Source organism: Theropithecus gelada, chromosome 16, assembly GCF_003255815.1.
Source record: "Theropithecus gelada isolate Dixy chromosome 16, Tgel_1.0, whole genome shotgun sequence".
NCBI classification, from domain to species: Eukaryota; Metazoa; Chordata; class Mammalia; order Primates; family Cercopithecidae; genus Theropithecus; species Theropithecus gelada.
Genome location: NC_037684.1, coordinates 42,944,390 through 42,962,747, shown reverse-complemented (window position 1 = coordinate 42,962,747; position 18,358 = coordinate 42,944,390). Strand labels below are relative to the sequence as shown.

At 39.5% G+C, this 18,358-nt stretch overlaps 1 protein-coding gene across 1 annotated transcript in view; it reads right to left on the bottom strand.

Moving 5' to 3' along the window:
* Positions 1 to 5,073: 5,073 nt before the first annotated feature.
* MAP2K6 (mitogen-activated protein kinase kinase 6) overlaps positions 5,074 to 18,358 on the bottom strand; it is a 131,158-nt gene continuing 117,873 nt past the window's right edge. Inside the window, exons 11-12 of the mRNA XM_025362051.1 lie at positions 11,311 to 11,356; positions 5,074 to 5,734 (exon numbers count right to left, since the gene is read on the bottom strand). Coding sequence (XP_025217836.1) covers positions 5,657 to 5,734; positions 11,311 to 11,356 — 124 coding nt within the window. The 3' untranslated portion in view covers positions 5,074 to 5,656. The remainder of the gene's footprint in view (positions 5,735 to 11,310; positions 11,357 to 18,358) is intronic.

Below are 18,358 nucleotides of genomic sequence, written 5' to 3'. Positions count from 1 at the left end.
ATAGATGCCCAAAAGAATCCATAGTACCCAAATTAAAGCCAAAAAAAAAAAAAAACCCCAAGAAGCATCTTTAGTTGTCAGCACATTTAATGGCGCTAGAGCCACTCAAACACAAAAGGAACACAGACCTCCTAGAATAAAATAGCTTTCTTTCTATTCTATTGGATCTGGTAGCTCCTTCTTCCTAGATTTTACTCTGGCATTTTTCCATCTGACTATGCAAACTTTCAGAGGCCTAACTGAAAACTCACCTTCTATTTGCAAAATTAAAATAAAAAAAAAAAGTCCTATGAAGTTGACATTTATTTGAATACCTTTTCACTTGCTAATTCATTAAAAGCAGAAGATCCTTTGAGCCAAGAAATCCCTCTTAAAGTCATAGATAGATGTTAAGAAGGCAAAATCCCAGCACAATAGACATTTAATTCATTTTACTAGATCTGACTACCAGCTCCAATAAATTTTGTAAACATACAAATCTTACCTTCGAGGTCAGAGGGAGTAACATAGCCAAAACAGCATTTGGGTAGGAAATTAGGAACTAGGTATCCATTGTCCTTTCAGGCCAAAGAAAAAGGTGTTTTGTTAGACACTTTTAAGAGAAACAGAATTGTTTCTCTGAGCATAACTAATAAAGCCCCTTGGTCAACAAAGACATTTTAGTGATAAACTATAAAATATTAACCCCTCTCTGCCTCCTTTGAGATTATAATTCCCAAGACACTAAATCAATTCAATGGGAGAAATCAGGAACCCTGTCCATCTTAGCACCAGCCTCCTCCAATGCTGGGGCTTGTGAGTATTGCATTTTTCTAGACTAAGACACTATGGCATTGCAGGACTGGTGAACAGCAAAGAGTAGGGTTGCAATTAAAAACTGAATCAGCCTGGCCGGGCGCGGTGGCTCAAGCCTGTAATCTCAGCACTTTGGGAGGCCAAGACGGGCAGATCACGAGGTCAGGAGATCGAGACCATCCTGGCTAACATGGTGAAACCCCGTCTCTACTAAAAACTACAAAAAACTAGCAGGGTGAGGTGGTGGACGCCGTAGTCCCAGCTACTGGGGAGGCTGAGGCAGGAGAACGGCGTAAACCCGGGAGGTGGAGCTTGCAGTGAGCTGAGCTCTGGCCACTGCACTCCAGCCTGGGCGACAGAGCGAGACTCCGCCTCAAAAAAAAAAAAAAAAAAAAAAATCAATTAGCCAATGGCAAGCAAGAACAATACTAATAATAACAAAACAAAGAGTGAAATAATGTGGAGAGTTGAATGGCCAAGAATTCCATTTTGAGGGTCACCAACAGCAGACAGTGCAAACATTGTCATAACAGATATCTGTGGTCCCCAAATTATGTACTGAGATATCCCAAGGCACCACAGCACGCTCACAGGCTTAGCAAGATGTTGTAAGTTTTTTTTTTTTTTGAGATGAAGTTTCGCTCTTGTTGCCCAGGCTGGAGTGCAATGGCGCATTATCGGCTCCCTGCAACCTCTGCCTCCTTGGTTCAAGCAATTCTCCTGCCTCAGGCTCCTGAGTAGCTGGGATTACAGGCATGTGCCACCACGCCCGGCTAATTTTGCATTTTCAATAGAGATGGGGTTTCATCATGTTGGTCAGGCTGGTCTCAAATTCCTGACCTCAGGTGATCCACCCGCCTCAGCCTCCCAAAGGGGTGGGATTACATGCATGAGCCACCGTGCTCAGCCAATGTTAGAAATTTTTAGGGGAAACGTAGTGTCATATGCAGGACACTGTGCAAACTGCTATTATTAAGCTGTTGGGACCTAATTACTTAAAACACTGAACTATTAAGTATACATTTTGGCCTGGGGTACCATGAAAAAAATTACTAAGACAACTGAACACAGAAAGTTTAGGAATCTCTGGCACATACAATTTTTTGTTAGGCTTGAAGGATATACAAGAACTGTAAAATGTAAACAATTTCAAGCCATGCCCATACATACTCGTTTCCATTTCAGATGCCTTAAATGTGATAGAAGCTGCTTATTAAACCCATTTTTTTCTGATTAAATCAGTGTGACCACACACAGTCTTTAGGAAGAAATAGATTATTCCCCGTCATCAGGGCCTTCAATCATAGAAAATAGGTGACTTTCACATGCAAAATCGGTGACTACCTGATATTTTATCAACAAACTTATACCTTTATGGGGGTTCTATCTCCTTCAAAGTAGTCACTTCGGGAGATTACACTTATTCTGGGGGAAGAATGACTCTACTTAAAAATAATCATGCCCTTTGGGCAGGGGTGGTGGGGGCGGGGTGTGGAAATCTTCATTTGAAATTATCTTCCGAGCCCATGACATGGTGTTTTACAAAGATTCAGTGATGCTAAAACTCCAGCTCTGAGGGACGATTTAACTTCTAGAAATTGTCAAATACAACTTTGTGCTAAATCTGATCAACAAGGCAGGTAAATCAGAGGGAAACACCTGGTAAGGATTTTTGTAAAAAGCAAAACAAACAACAACAACAAAAGTAATAATTCTCCAATGATGACACACATCTCAGGGGAGGGAACAGATTCTAAAGCCTTTTCTGAAAGAGAAATGGGAAAAATAATTTAATAGCATTATTTATATAAATACGGAGTCTCTCAAGGTGGCTACTCTGGTGGGCAATATTCATTGATACATACAAACATAGGGTAATTGTCTTAAAAGTTATGCAGATTACTTTTTGGGGCACACCTCTTAAACTAATAATATCACAAGAGAAATGACTATTTTAATAAACATTTTCAAAAATTATAACATGGACAATTATATGAAACAAAATCAAATACATTTGGGGAAATAAGTAGGATCTCTTTTGTAGAGCTATACTGATTTTGTAATACATTGAGAGGTGTAGACAGGGCTGATATTCAGATGGTCTATGCTGGTGAGGCATTAACTATTTTGAGAGTCATCCGTGGATACAGATGTCTTTATATATAAATCTATATGTACAGAATACTCCCAATTTATATATAGTTTAGGTATCTTGACTTTTTCAAAAGCTAGTTGATTGGAACTTACAACACAGTTTTCCAAACACAAAACCATCCTCTAAAATTTAGTCTCGTGAGGCTATCAAGTCATTCTTTTGACTTTAGCGCATAAGATATTTAATAACAGTGCAAAATACTGCTTCTCTGGGGAAAAGGTGTTCTAAATTTCCTATCAGTATCCCAAGAACATGCCTTCCCTCATAGTTACAAAGAGATTTCCACTGATGAGGACAGGGAAAGAAATAGGACCTGTTCTTGTTACTCTCTGCACGTTACTCACTGCAAATGTTCAAAAGAAAGTAAATTTAAGTCAGTTCTCTTTAGAAGGTACTAGGTCAGTGTTCTGAACCCTGCTTCACATGAAAGTGTGTAAAAAAACAAAACAAAACAAAAAACAAAAAAAACACCAATTCCTAGGCCCCACCAGTTAAATCCAAATCTCTGGTGGCTGGAACATTGGCAGCGACAGTGTTCACAGCTCCCAGATGGTTCCAATGTGCACCAGGGTTGAGAACCATAGACTAACTTGTTCTCTACCCTACTATTAATATGATTCTTTTTGCAAGTTTGGCCTAGGTTCACAGATGGGAGAGGCATACATATGAGAAGTTACACATTTTGTTTAGAATGTCTCAAAGTGGAAAAACAGGTAAGAGTAATCGGACCTGGACCAGAGAGACAATTTGCTTTACATCATTCACCAAAAGCTAAAATGGAGTAACCGGATTTTTTTTTTTTCCTATTGCTTCCTGTTTTCATAGATGAGTGAATAAAATAAGGAACACAATTGCAATTTTTCTCTTGGTCTCAAAGAGAAGAACTTCCAGATTTAGGAAGATAGATGGGAAAGTGAATGGCCATCATCACTAGGGTGATACTCCTTTCCTGACTAGAATAAAATGAGGACAGAGGTAGCTTCAGAGCAGAGGAAGCTCATGTTTAATCAAACAGATATATCTTGGAACTGAATATGAAGAAGTGTTCGGAAGTGTCACACTCATTCTGGGCAGGAGCAACTCTTCCTTGTCAAGAACAAGGAGGAAAAAATGCAAACAGAGAAAAATATATGATTGCACTTCAAAATCTAAAAGGGGAAGGAAGAGAGGATTCAGGGAAGCAATCCTCTCCATATTGAACTTGAGGCCAAGAAAGAAAAAGTATGGTTTTCTTTTTTCTTTTTAAAATAAAAATCTTCTGTCCTTCCTTGTCCAAAAACAATGGTTCCTGGTTATTCATCATAGGTCTATATTTTCCCTGTCAATTACTTCACTCCTTGATCATCAAGAAACCTAGAGCTACAAATCAGAGAACCTGTGGGTATATTTAGCCATGAGAAAGAAATTCTGTTGCTTAGTCAACCTGCTAGGAGCTCCTGATGAAGCTCATCTCCTACAGAGGAGTCAGCTATTGCATGCTGCTAAAGAAAAATGTGGCCTCAACTCAACTTGTGGTTGTCTGGTAGTCCATGCCTAGGAATTAATTCAACCTTTCCCATTATTTCCTCATCTTATCAAATAATTACTCACCACCTTTAATTTTCTCCTATTCTAGCCCTTCTATGAATAGTAAGGCTGCTTCACTGAACAAGAAAACAAAGCCAAAGAGTGCATTAACTACAAAGGCAATCCTTAGAACTTACACATGGCAGGAGAGACAAACGCAGAAGAAGGCACCATTTTTTTCTGTAGTTTAACACATCTCCCCCTCAAAACTGACAAATGTCCTCCTTACCAAACAGGGATGCTCATGGAAACCATTTGGCAGGACTTGCGAATTGCCAAATATACAGAGAAACACACACACAGGTAGATGAATAGGTAGGTGGATACAAAATCATATTATGAATCACTTTCCACTAATACTATACCACAAGTGTCAGGAGAACCAAATGTTTTACTCTTTGAGCTGTGATATGAGTGATTTTTACGTTTTCCAAAGTTGGGGAAAAGAGCATCTTGCCACTTCCCCTAAAAGATGTGGTGATCACCCAGGATTGGGCAGATGTTTGCAAAAATGGCAGCAGTCACAACAGCTGGAACAGACATGTCACAAGAAGAGCTCCTTTTTGATATTTTTATAATATTCTCAAAGATGCATATTAAATAATTTCTTCTAGATCACAGACACAATTGAACTTAAAAAATAAAAGCCCTATAAATATTGCCAACCCAACCTTGTCTTTTTTTTTTTTTTTTTGAATCTCCCTTCTTGTATAAAATGGAATCTTTTCAAGCAAGCACTTAGACATAAATATTAAAATAATAAATGGGACAAACTACAAATCTACTTATAATTTCATCACTACTGTAGCACCTTTTTGTCAGGGCTAATGCATTCATTTTGTAAAGAAAAAGAGAAATCTGAGAAGCTTGAGGACTCATATGACACATCATTAAATATTTAATCACCTTTTTAAGTCCTAAGCCTTTATCATAATTCATCCATCTAGACAGTTCATTCTATACTATAGATCCCAAGGCCCCCTCAAGAGGGGGAATAAAAAGAAAATTGGGAGAGAAAACCCTCTCAGAGGAAGGGTTCAATTATCTCAAAGATGACTCTCTATTGACGCTGTAGTGAACTTGCTTCACCCCAAAACCCACCAATCCACAGTAGGGTCAACTGATTAAGTCCATTGCTTTTTAGTCTCCAAGAATCAGTTTTACAAAAGATGCCACATCTGTTCCTTTGGATTCATGTAGGGTGAAAAATGGATGTTGCTGGAAAAGAAAAAGAAAAAACATGGCATTAATATTTCTCACTGACAAACAATATATGAGATTAGCAAATGAATAGATCCGCTTGGTACAGGGATTAAGTAACCCTATTTGAGCTAGGCTGGGCTCTTCCTACCCTTTCCAAAATCAAGCACACATTTAGTGATGCAAACGTTTTAAAGATATCTCTTAGTTGTCACTCTTTCCATCCTGATATCTCTAGGTTTCCACTATATTCTTTAAACTAAAAAAAAAAAAAAGTAATTATGCTACGTAAGTTTCATCTACGGCAACATACAAAGATTGACCAAAAAACAACCCAAACTCTGATTTACAAATAGCCCTGGGCCCCACAAGGTCATTTTAGGCTAATATAGTAGTAAGATAATAAGACAATTCATAGGTGTATGCACTTTTTTTTTTTTTCTTAGATGGGGTCTCGCTGTGTTGCCCAGGCTGGAGTGCAGTGGTGCGATCTTGGCTCACTGCAAACTCCATCTCCCGGGTTCAAGTGATTCTCCTGCCTCAGCCTCCCGAGTAGCTGGGACCACAGGTGCTTGCCACCATGCCCGGCTAATTTTTTGTACTTTTAGTAGAGACAGGGTTTCACTGTGTTAGCCAGGATGGTCTTGATCTCCTGATCTTGTGATCTACCTGCCTCGGCCTCCCAAAGTGCTGGGATCACAGGCATGTGCCACTATGCCGGGCCAGGTGTATGCACTTTTATTTCTCAGGAAAAAGATGAATGAATGAGAAGTCAATTTTGTTGAACAGTAAATGTGCAAGGAAGGTAGCCCTTGCCTTTGACATTGGAGAATTGGTTTAGACTGAAACAGTTAAAGCCATTTGCCAAGCCACGAGTTACACTTATGTCTCTCCTGATGAAGAGTTGATCCATCTGAAAAATAATGTAGACTGCCAAACTCTAGTTATATGCAGAGAAAATTGAACTCGGAGATTAAGGATTGAAAAGGGAAAAGAAGAGTCTCCACACAGCTCAGATCAAGTAAATTATAAAAACAAAGCAAGTCTTGTGCTTTGCTAAGGGAACAGGCATGGTGTGTGATTCAAGAGGTCATGCATTTCAAAACAATTCTGAACAGGAAGCCATTTTCTCTGCCCTAGAACAACTCTCCCCAAATTGCTCAATTTTGTTACAATAAGTGGCCGGCTCTCACAGCGGAACCGCCACCTCTACTTAGAAAGATATATCAGGTCATGAGCCACAGTTCTTACAGTGGAAACAGAACCAACCAAACCCAGTGGAAATAGAACCAACCAAACCTAACCAAAAAGGATAATTCCTACAGGTAGAACTTAGTCCCACGTGTCTCACCTCCCATGCTCACTTCCTTGATTGCCTGGTAGTACTATTTTCAATGACCAGTTGAGTAGCTAAATGTAAGCATTTTTACATCCAGACACATAAGTGACTCAGTTTCCCCTGACTTTAGGGAGTTTAGTTTCCAACCTTTATGTTGCCCAGCTGTAGGTTTTCTAATTATATTTGTTTTAAACCTGACAGCGGAGGGTTGGATGAGTCAGCTCTGTGGAAAACTGAGTTCGCACCCATGGAAATTCTAGGAAACAATGCAAATGGGAAAGGAACGAAGAAATTAAAACCCCAAAGAAGATAGCTGGTCACGATTAAGTATCATGACTCAGAAAATGGAAAAGAGATTTTCTCCCTTTGCCCATCTGAGGACACAGGTTGGGTGCTGGCTCGGATCCTTACACTCATGAAATCAACTGAAGCTCTGGGTGTCAGGTCCTTCCTCCCAAGCTCCCTCAAAAACTAAATAGCAGCCATACTTCTGATTAGTAACCATATACACAGCACACTTACTAAGGGCTCTACCATCATACTTATTAGCTTTCCCACATCCTCTGGACATTTGGAAATCTTTTAACGTCCTTAAAAGTTTTTTACTATCAAAACAGGACAGGCCAAACCTCAGATTATCTTTGTGACTGCTTCCAACACCTGCCAGCCCCACCTTGCCTTTTGTTCTGCTAGTGCCTATTAGCTCAGTGGATGTAGCCTGAGTCTGCAAATGAATTAAATAACCTGACTTGAAGTCTTCAATTTAAAAAAAAGAAAATCCCTAGGCATCTTTCCGTTTATTCCCAGGCTGAGAAAATGCTATGAGAGCCAGAAGGCCAGGGGGAGGGGAAAACGGGTAGGGATGTCAAATGGAAAGTGTGACTTGCCTTCTTGTGTGGGTTTTGAGGCTGCAAAAGGTTAAGAGGGAACCCAGTCCCTTCTATAAACAATGAATTAAGATTAGCAAGGGCAGCAACCAGGAAATGGGCAAATGAGGGAGCATGAATAATACTCAGACTATAGTCCCAGGCTGGATTTCCCAAAAGAGGAGTCAGGGAGACAAGAAGGGAGGACTTTACACCATTTAGGCTCACTGATGTGCCTGAAGAAAACATGGAGATCCACGAACATACTGTGAGGAATAGACAGACAAGCTACAGTCACCAGCAGGTCTCCTTGTCCCATGCACAGCACCTCATCCCTTAAGACTATGGTTTTGAATGGGTTCAGGCATTTTTGTTTAACATACAATTCAATCTAGAACTTCCTAAGATAATTGGAGAACATAATTATTTCACTGGGCAATCACTTGAATGAACTGGTTTATCATTTCTCGTGATTATCATCTAGGACAGGGATCAGCTAGCTACCTGTGACCCAGAGGCCAAATTTAGCCCACTTCCTGTTTTTTAAATAAAGTTTTATTGGAACACAGCCACACACACCCCATTTTTTTTTTTTTTTTTAACACATTGGATATGGCTGCTTCCACATTGCAACACTGAATTCAGCCATTGTAAACAGCAACTGTATGGCCTACGAAGACTAAAATACTTACTATTTAGTCCTTTACAGAAAAAGTTGGCTGCTACCTACTTTAGAAGAATAAATTCTACTGAGTCATACTCCCCAGTGACATTTGAGAAAACAAGCACATGAGATGATCTTAAAGAATACACACCCTTCAATCCATGTTAGGGAGAGAAACATTTGGGATTTCTATAAGAGGAACATGTCTAGGTTAAAGCCTTAATTAAAATGTCCTTCACCTGGAAAAAGGATTATTTTTTTCCTTCATACTTCCTCACCAACTTCTAAAATCTAAACAATTGCCTCTCAGCAAGTGTTTTCTCAATGCTAAAGTCAGGGAGTTTGGACTCAGATTTTCCATTTGAAAACCTCAATTCCACAGGAAAGCAGGGAATAGTTATAGCCGTAAAAGGCAAGTCCATTTCCAGAACCACAAAGACGAATGCTGTGAGAAGAAAATGGGAACCGACATGATTTTATAACATTAATATATATGTAGGCCATAAAATATCACAGGATTAGAACATATTGCAAATGTAGAATTCGACTTCAGCTGCCCATGTATATTAATCATTCTTTTTCTCAAGCATGTTTCAGTGAAATTTCTGATCAGAAACCACTTGGAAGAAGAAAAAAAAAAGTTCTGTATTTTAAATAGCCAGAAACATATAGAAAATGTTCTTCTTATCTGAAATTAGTTACAAAACATGGTGACTTTAGAATAGGAATACAGGTGCACACTTGTAGTCCCAGCTACTTGGGGGGCCCAGGCAGGAGGATCGTTTGAGCCCAGGAATTCGAGACCAGCCTGGGCAACATAATGAGACTCCATCTCTAAAAAATAAAAAATAAAATATAAACAAATAAATAAAATAGGATTACAGGCTCCATAGTATCCTACAAGAATAACTTTATATCTACTGTATTTTATGTGAAATTAATTCAAAAATGCCCTAGCAGGTGCATAAGCATATGTAAAAAGAGTAGACAGAACTGAAAAAGCCTTTGACTGGCTATTAAAAAACAATCAGGAAGAAAATATTCAACTTAAACATGTAGCATGCTAGGATTTTCTCAAACATGACTCATATTTCCTTCTTTAACTGTGAGTTTTAGTTGAATAAAACTGGTCGAGTGCTGTGTACCAGGGGGCTGCCTTTTAACGGACCCAATGGAGGCCCAAGGAGATGGCCTCGTCTCCAGTTCATCCAGTTGCAAAACGGTTCAATCTTCAATCGAAGCTTAGGCAACAGAACTGGAAACCTATGTGACTGGCTGTAGCTGTCATGCATCTTCCTGATCAGTTTTCTATAAGTCTTCCTGACTCGACATTTCCAAGCTGTGCTTCCTCATATCTAAGCCACCTCACCACAGCATTTGACATTAGGAATCCATGCTTCTAAGACTGAGTTGGTCTTGAAGACAGCGGGGCTTGTGGCTGGGATAGCAGAGGAGGAAGCATTCAATGCCTGATGAATTCCAGTAAGAAACACTGATGTGTTCCAGTCAGCAAGGGTGTCAGTGTTTTATTGCTTTTGAAATTGTGCATGAATGTGACTCTTCTTTCCCCCACTAAAATGAAAACCTTGATAATTGAAACAAATCTAGGAAAGAGTTAACACAGATTAGCAAATAGTCTGAATTTTATATATTTCTCTCCCCCCAAAACATGTGTTTCTCCTTCATTCAACTTACACTTAGATAAAGCAAAGCATTGCCAAGTTTAGGTCCTTGCCATTTGTATTTAGCTTAGAATCATTAGTAATTAGCTTAGAATTGTAGTTACCGAGTTTTTTTTGTTTGTTTTTCTTTGAGACAAGGTCTCACTCTATCACCCAGGCTGGAATTCAGTGGCACAAACACGGCTCACTGCTGCCTTAACTTCCCGGGCTCAAGTGATCCTGCCACCTCGGCCTCCTGAGTAGCTGGGGCTACAGGCAAATGCCACCATGCCTGGCTAATTTTTTGTACTTTTTGTTGAGTTGGGGTTTCGTCATGTTGCCCAGGTTGGTCTCCAATTCCTGGGCTCAAGCAGTCTGCCCATCTCGGCCTCCCAGAGTGCTGGGATTACTGGCATGAGCAGCTACCGTGCCCTGCCTATAGTTACAACAATTTAAGAGAAGTTATTTTAATACAACAATGCTAAGATCTTACTTTCACTCTTGCTTTTTATAGATACAGCAAGTGATAAACTGTGAATGCTGAGGGAGTACAATTCAAGCTAATAATGCTTCGTCTTACTTTTTTCCACCAAAGTGAAAACAAAAAGCAAACATTTTTTTTTTTCCTCCCTAGCTACCACCAAAAGGTTGTTCATCTAATTTAGGCCAGATATTTTATCAAAAATTGATCAAAGAGCATTTAAGTTTTTCTCATTATTGAAATCTCTTAAATCATACTTTCCTTCATTTTATCTTAGTAATATGTGGCTTCTCATATCTTTTAAATTCAAAAATATAAATCGTATACACATAATTTGCTCTGTATCACAACAGGTTTATCAGCCTGGAAAAAAGTTGCTAAGAATAGTGACAGGTTCCAACCTATGTTTAAGAAGGATGTAGGATGAACTCTTTAACTCTCTTACCTGGAGTTCGACTCCTGTCACTGATGTCTCCATGAACCAACTCTTTCAACGTGGTGATGTGATGATAATTTAGGTCTTAATGACTTTGCCTTTTATAGCTATTAGTACACTCATGTTTACATTTCCAACAATACTCACCATTAGCTCTGGGTATGTAGGCCGTTCTTTGGAATTCTTCTTTAAGCTTAAAGAAAAAAAAAATAATCATTAAAATCTAGAAGCCATATGTATTTTCATTAGACAAGGATTTCAGAACCTGTAGAACACTAAACATAATCAGCTTTAAAAGTGTATTGAAAACACAGCCTCCTATCTTGACTTTCCTCTTCTGTAACGCTTATGTATTATGTTTTAAATCATCCTGGTTGTACCTTAATGGGAAAAACAGTTGTGTGTGTTTGTGTGTGTGTGTGTGTGCACTTTCCTTTTGATACTTTACCAATGACATACAGACTAATTTTTCTGATCTAAAGCCATTATATTTCAAAAATATCTACTTTCCTCAATGCAGCTTTCAATGCCGTTTCCACAGACAAAGAAATTGGCAGGTGTTTCTTACATCACCATTTGTTATCTCTTCACTGTCAGGTACCTGGTTCTTTTTGCTTCTGTTTCCCATGAATATATAATTTGCTTTTATATAGTCCTAACCAAACCTGCCTGAGATAGAAGCAATAAACCCCTAATATTTATTTTCTTTTCCTTGAGACAGGTGCTGGCTCTGTTGCCCAGGCTGGAGTGCAGGAGCATACAATCTTGGCTCACTGCAGCCTCCACCTCCCTAGGCTGAGGTGATCTTCCTGCCTCAGCCACCTGAGTAGCTGGGATTACAGGCATGTGCCACCATGCCTGGCTAATTTTTTGTATTTTTTGTAGAGGCAGGGTTTCACCATGTTGCCCAGGCTGGTCTTGAACTCTTAGGCTCAAGTGATCCACGTGCCTCAGCCTTCCAAAGTGCTGGGATTACAGGTGTGAGCCACTGTGCCCAGCCCCCCATAACATTTCTAAGGTAATACTACTTGTTTATGACAAAGGTAATAAGACCCGTTTACGACAGCCGATAAAAGAGAAAGCACACTCAGTGACAGCAATTATTCTTTTAGAAATACTTTCCGGTCATGTGCTATTGTCAGGTGACTTCTGGTTATTCTGCTCTCTGTTGACACAGACGTTTAATAACATTTGATACCGGAGGCAATAAGCGCTGTTACTTATTATTTAACAGTAATAAAACTGTAAGATGAAGAGACCAACCCATCACCCCATCCTCAGCCCATCCCTATCCTTTATCCAACTCTGGCCTTCAAATGAAAAAAAAAGAAAAAAGAAAGGAAAGAAAAAAAAAAAGAAACAGTTTACTTGGAGGTGGAATCCCAGGTTACAGGATGGAGAAAAAGATTATTTTGAAAACTATGATTTGCAAGGCAACCTACAGACTCCTGTGCCCAGTGGGCCACAAAATCATCCATGAATGAAAAAGAGCTTTGCCTGGCATTGGAATGGAAAGGAATTTTGCCTGGAGTTGGAGGAATCAAAATGTAACTGATTCTTAGGTTGCTGGGATTTGAGCTAATGGATCGTTTTGAGCAAATGAGATCTAGTATGTGTGGCGTGAGCTCTGCCTCACCCTCTGAAGCTAAGCATGACAGGGGTAAGGTACAGAACCATGAGACAACGGAGTAGTTCAGGTACTTCGAGAAACTAAGGTTTAAAACGAAATAAAATTTAAAAAAAAAAAAAAAGAGAGAGAGAAAGTTTTTGAACCAAAACAACTTAAAATCAGCCTACCAGTTTATTCCAGGCAATGCTGTGGGTGGAAGCCAGGGAACCTGAGACAGGGTACAGGTAGATGTGAGGACAGAAGTTTCAACCTGGAACTGAGGGCAGACCTAGGACCTAGTGACCTCAGTGACCAGACAACCTATGAGAGAAAGTTTCATCTCAACTGAGGATAAAAATAAGAGCGCATTAGAAAGAGGAATTAACAGCTGGCAAAGTCCGATTGATATGGGAATGTGTGCTGAGTGAAATGAATGAGTCCGTGTAACTCCCACTGATGGTTTTGTAGGTACCTAGATGCTGAGAGTCTACATGGGTGGGTCTCAGCTGGAGGTCATTTTGCTCCCCAGGGGATATATGGAAACTGTCAGGAGCCATTTTTGGTTGTTACACCTGGTGGCAGGGTGTTACTGGCATCTAACAGGTAGAGGCTGGGGATGTTGCTAAACATCCCACAATGCACTGGGCAATCCACCACAACAAAGAACAATGTAGCCCAAAATGTCAATAGTGTAGAGAGAAAGAAACGCTGTGCTATGTGTAACAGGTGGTCCCTCCTTGTTGCTGCTTCCTCTCCCCTTCACTTAAAAGGAACATCTCCAGCTGGTTCGTCTGTCTTTAAGCACATTCTCATCACGACCGTCTCCTGCCCTCAGCCCCAGGAAGCCAAAGTGTTTCTTTCTAAGTTCAAGAGCTAGTTTACCTAGACAGAAACACAGAAGAAGCAGTGTGATCCCAGGAGTATTGCTGACTTGCACACAGACCCTAGTAAAAATAACAAACAGGCTAGAAGCCCTGAATTTCCCACTATTGTTCAAAGCAAATCAAAAACCAGAAATTCTTCTCTATCGTTGGAACAATGTAACACACTAAGTAAATAACAAAAAGCACAGGCACAACATTAAATCCACAGTCAATATTCAAATGGTTGATTCTGGTGTCTCTATTTAGAACTTAAACTCTGCATTGCATCTGGAACATTCTCATTGAGGACCCAGGCCCACTCCGTGACTAGCTTTCATCAGCCAACAACAATGTCAGGAAGAAAAGCTTGTTTCTCAAATGTAAAAATGTGCCGATTTTTTACTTTATATTTAGCAGAAGAGATAAAAGGACTTTAGCAGACTTTATATTTAGCAGAAGAGATAAAATGAATCATTTTGAGCAAATGAGACCTAGTACGCGTGGCGTGAGCTCTGCCTCACCCTCTGAAGCTAAGCATGACAGGGGTAAGGTATAGAACCTTACCAACAGATAGATGAGTTTAAATATCTCCATTTTTAAAAATACTGTATTTTTTAAATGCTGTATTTTTAAAAAATATTGTATTTTTTTACATGCTGTATTTTTAAAAATACTGTATTTTTAAAAATACTGATTTTGAGTCAGGATATCTTTTCACTTCTGGAACAGCTTATAAAAATTTCTCGGCCAGGTGCGGGGGCTCACGCCTGTAATCCCAACACTTGGGGAGGGCGAGGCAGGTGGATCACTTGAGCTCACTTGAGGTCAGGAATTCAAGACCAGCCTGGCCAACATGGTGAAACCCCGACTCTACTAAAAACACAAAAATTAGCTGAGCATGGTGGCAGGTGACTATAATCCCAGTTACTAAGGAAGCTGAGGCACAAGAATCACTTGAACCCAAGAGGCAGAGGTTGCAGTGAGCTGAGATTGTGCCACTGCACTCCAGCCTGGGCAACAGGGTGAGATTCTGTATCAAAAAAGAAAAAAAAAAGATTTCCAGTTTTGTTAACTCTGTATAAAGAAAATATGGGAAAGTACCCTAGTTGATCCATCATAAAGTGTTAAGGATTCCTGAAACCTCCAAGACTACTGGCCAATAGGCTATTCCTGGACTCCTGGCCCCTGATTACAAAGTTCACAATCTGCCCCGAACACTACCGCAGAATATGAATGGAAAATACTTACACAGCAAAGCAAGGCTGTTTATTAAATTAATGTAACTGATATAACCCATTCTTTCCATCTTTTACATCAAGAACACTTCAAAACATGGGCTAAGAATAGCAAAATACTCAGGATAAGGTTGGGGGGAAAGTAAATTTTCCATGTTTAGTAGGAAGTACTTGAAATTCAGTACACAATAACAACTTTGGAGTTCAAAGCAATACCAATTTCTTTTTGAACTGGAATCAGACTTCTGAATTTTCAAGGGGCTTGTCATTTTCAAGCATGCAATTAGCTAACTGCCCTAATTCTTTTTCCAAATGCCACAACACACGCTTCTGACCATAGCTGACACTAAAAAACAGCTCATGCTGTCTTGAGAATTGCTAGCTTGAAGTTTGTGCTGACCAGAGGATTTCTGCCTATTTGAATTCTCCCGATCATTTCCAAGAAGGGCTATTTGGTGCATCCACAGAATAAAAACACATTGCGCCTTTCAAGGCGTACACTTGTCAAAAGCTAAATAAACATCTAGTGCCTCTTTTTACTGTCCTTCCTGCACAAATAGGAGACTGAATTTGACTGTGTTTCATACTAACTTCTCTGAGTCAGACAATATCGATGCTTGAGTGGGCCTCCACTACCCTTTGATATGCCATCAGACTGGTCAGTTGGGCCCACAGCTTCCTAAATAGGCCTGGAGAGTAAGCCAAAGGGAAGTCCAGCTGTTTTGGCACTCGGCAGTTGATTTCCAGTGACTTCCTTCTGTGAACCGATAGGAAGAGTTTATGATGAAACCGGCTAAGATTCTAATCTTTTGCGAACTCGTTTATTAACCCCTGGGCAGGACTAGAAAGCAAGACTTCTCTATTAGACTTCTCTATGATGAATCCCAAAACAAGGCTGACATGGTCAACACAACCCAACCCAAGAACTCCTTAAAATCCCTATGATAAGAAAGAGATACGTAGGAAAAAGAGGAAGAAAATCTCATTCCATAGTCCTATCTCAAAATAAATACAGAAAAGAAGGGTCTGCAAGAAACCACTGTGGGTTTGCTTTTTTCCTTTGCGTTCATATGGTTAACTCTTCTTTCTCCTTCAGGAAACATTTGTCAGATGTTACTGCAAAAGAAATGCAAAAACTGGAATTCTGGACTCTGGGTCTAACTTTGGGTGTGGCGATGAGAGCCTGTAAGAGCTTTCCTACTTCACTCCACAAACTATGTGATTTACTGTCAACTAACAAGCAGTGATCAGTACTAATGTGCCAGACAAGAGTGGCTGCCAAGTCAATTCCCTGGATATAGAATTACGGTACCTAGCAACATGGAGATGGCATCGTGCCAGGTTGATTCCTTGGGTGCAGGTGTATGATAGCATTGTGACATCAAATGCTTAGAGGTAGCATATACAAGTTCACAAATACTCTGATGGTTACCTAGGCTGTGGGTAATGTGTTCTTTTTCTACATACCAAAGACAGATGTAGGAGATAAAAACATAGATGTATCTATCTTGAAATTTGAGATTAAATATTTCACTTTCCAAATCCGTAGCCTCCCTTCCCCACTCAGCACATAGAGTTGGGACTTTCTGAGAAGTCGGGGAGGGCCATAGCCTATGTAATAAAAATATAAAAAACATGGCGATCACAAGGAAAAAAAGGTTCTTTAATGAAGATATGTCTCAATAATACAGCTTTATTCATGAGAAAAATAATAGCTGATAAAGGGGAGTTATGCGCACAGGGAATAGCCCTCTGTTCAACAAGAGGTAGAAGAGGTACTCCTCTGTTAACAATCACTTTTCTTCGGGAGGCTGAGGCAGGAGAATGGCATGAACCTAGAAGGCGGTGCTTGCAGTGAGTCGAGATCGCGCAACCACACTCCAGCCTGGGCGACTGAGCAAGACTCCGTCTCAAAAAAAAAAAAAAAAAATCACTTTTCCATTCTTTCCACCAAGCTCCAGATCAAACCTCAAGCTTTCAGTAATCAAACAAGTAAAATCACTAGATTGCTAATGGATGGAGGTATGTACCCATATGTTAATATACGTATGAAAAATCAAATTGCTTCCATAAATTTCTAGGACAGTCATAAACTCTAAAAGAAAATCAGTGCTACTTTTTGAGTGTAAGATGACTTTTTCAACCCAGTTGAAAAATAATGTTCATCCTTAAGGGATATCAAAGAAAATATATTGGTGGTTTGTGGCAGGCAAAAAAATCATTGACCTGGAACAGGAGAGCTTACATGCTGAAAAAGTCAAATTGAGGTTAAGTAAGAATGCTCATAAAATTCAGAATTAACAATTCCCTTCTATTTCTTAATTCCCATACCAACAAAATGACTATTTTAGACAATTGATATTCTTAAGTATAGCATTCTACCAGAACTACAATACTGAAACTTTGACGAAGGAAAATTTATCTTTTAATGACTTTCAGGGTAAAGTGATTTGGGTTTTGTTTCTAGATATTTTCATATTTTATTTTACTTTATATTATATTTTATTTATTTAATTTTAATTTTATCTTATTTTAGCAGGGTCTTGCTCTGTCACCCAAGCTGGAGTGCAGTGGCATAATTATGGCTCACTGCAGCCTCAGCCTTCCATGCTCAAGCGATCCTCCCACCTCAGCCTCCCAAGTAGCTGGGACCCCACGTGTACACCACTACACCCAGCTAACTTGTGTATTTTTTGTAGAGACAGGGTATTATTTTTAATAAACCCAGATATAAGACAAACTGACTTACTTGAGTAGAAATGAAATGACACTGAGCAAACAGTATTAATAGAATTGACAGTTTCAGGAAAGCTGGGACATGTCTACGGCTCAAAATTTTTTAATTAATGAACTGTGGTAGCTGGGCTAAAATAAAAGAAAACGAGAGAGAAGGGGATATCTTAGCAGGCGGCCATGAAAACACTAAGGGTGTTATAAGGAGAGAGTAGGCACAGGCAGTCATTATATGAAGAGCAATGATGCGTATCTAGAACTTCCACATACGTGTGCACACATTGCAATTAGAAAACGTTTATTTCTCAAGGTGTTCATTTTTCAAACATCTGTAAAAAGTTTCAGTGTTCTGATTCTTTGGAGAAAATTCTAAGTAAGAGAAAAAATACACTGGTGAAAGAAAAATCAAGCAATTGGATGATTTTTTAAAACAAATTGAAGAAAATAAGCCTTCTAAACAGAAAGTAGTTGACGGCAGGTCCATAGATCATATGTCGAAACCCAGGGTTATCACCGCAGCTGTACATAAAAATGACTTGAGAACATTAAAAAAAAAATTAGTATATTGGCCCCTCCCCAGACCAATTAAATCAGCGTCTATGAGGATGAGTCCTAGGGGACAGTGATATTGAAAGCTCACTAGAGTTTTACAAATGAGCAGCCACAGTTGAGAATCATTGGATTAAACTGGTGATTCACAATGGTAGACTCGGCTTTCTCAAACTTTTCACACCAGCCTCGTTCTTACCAAAATT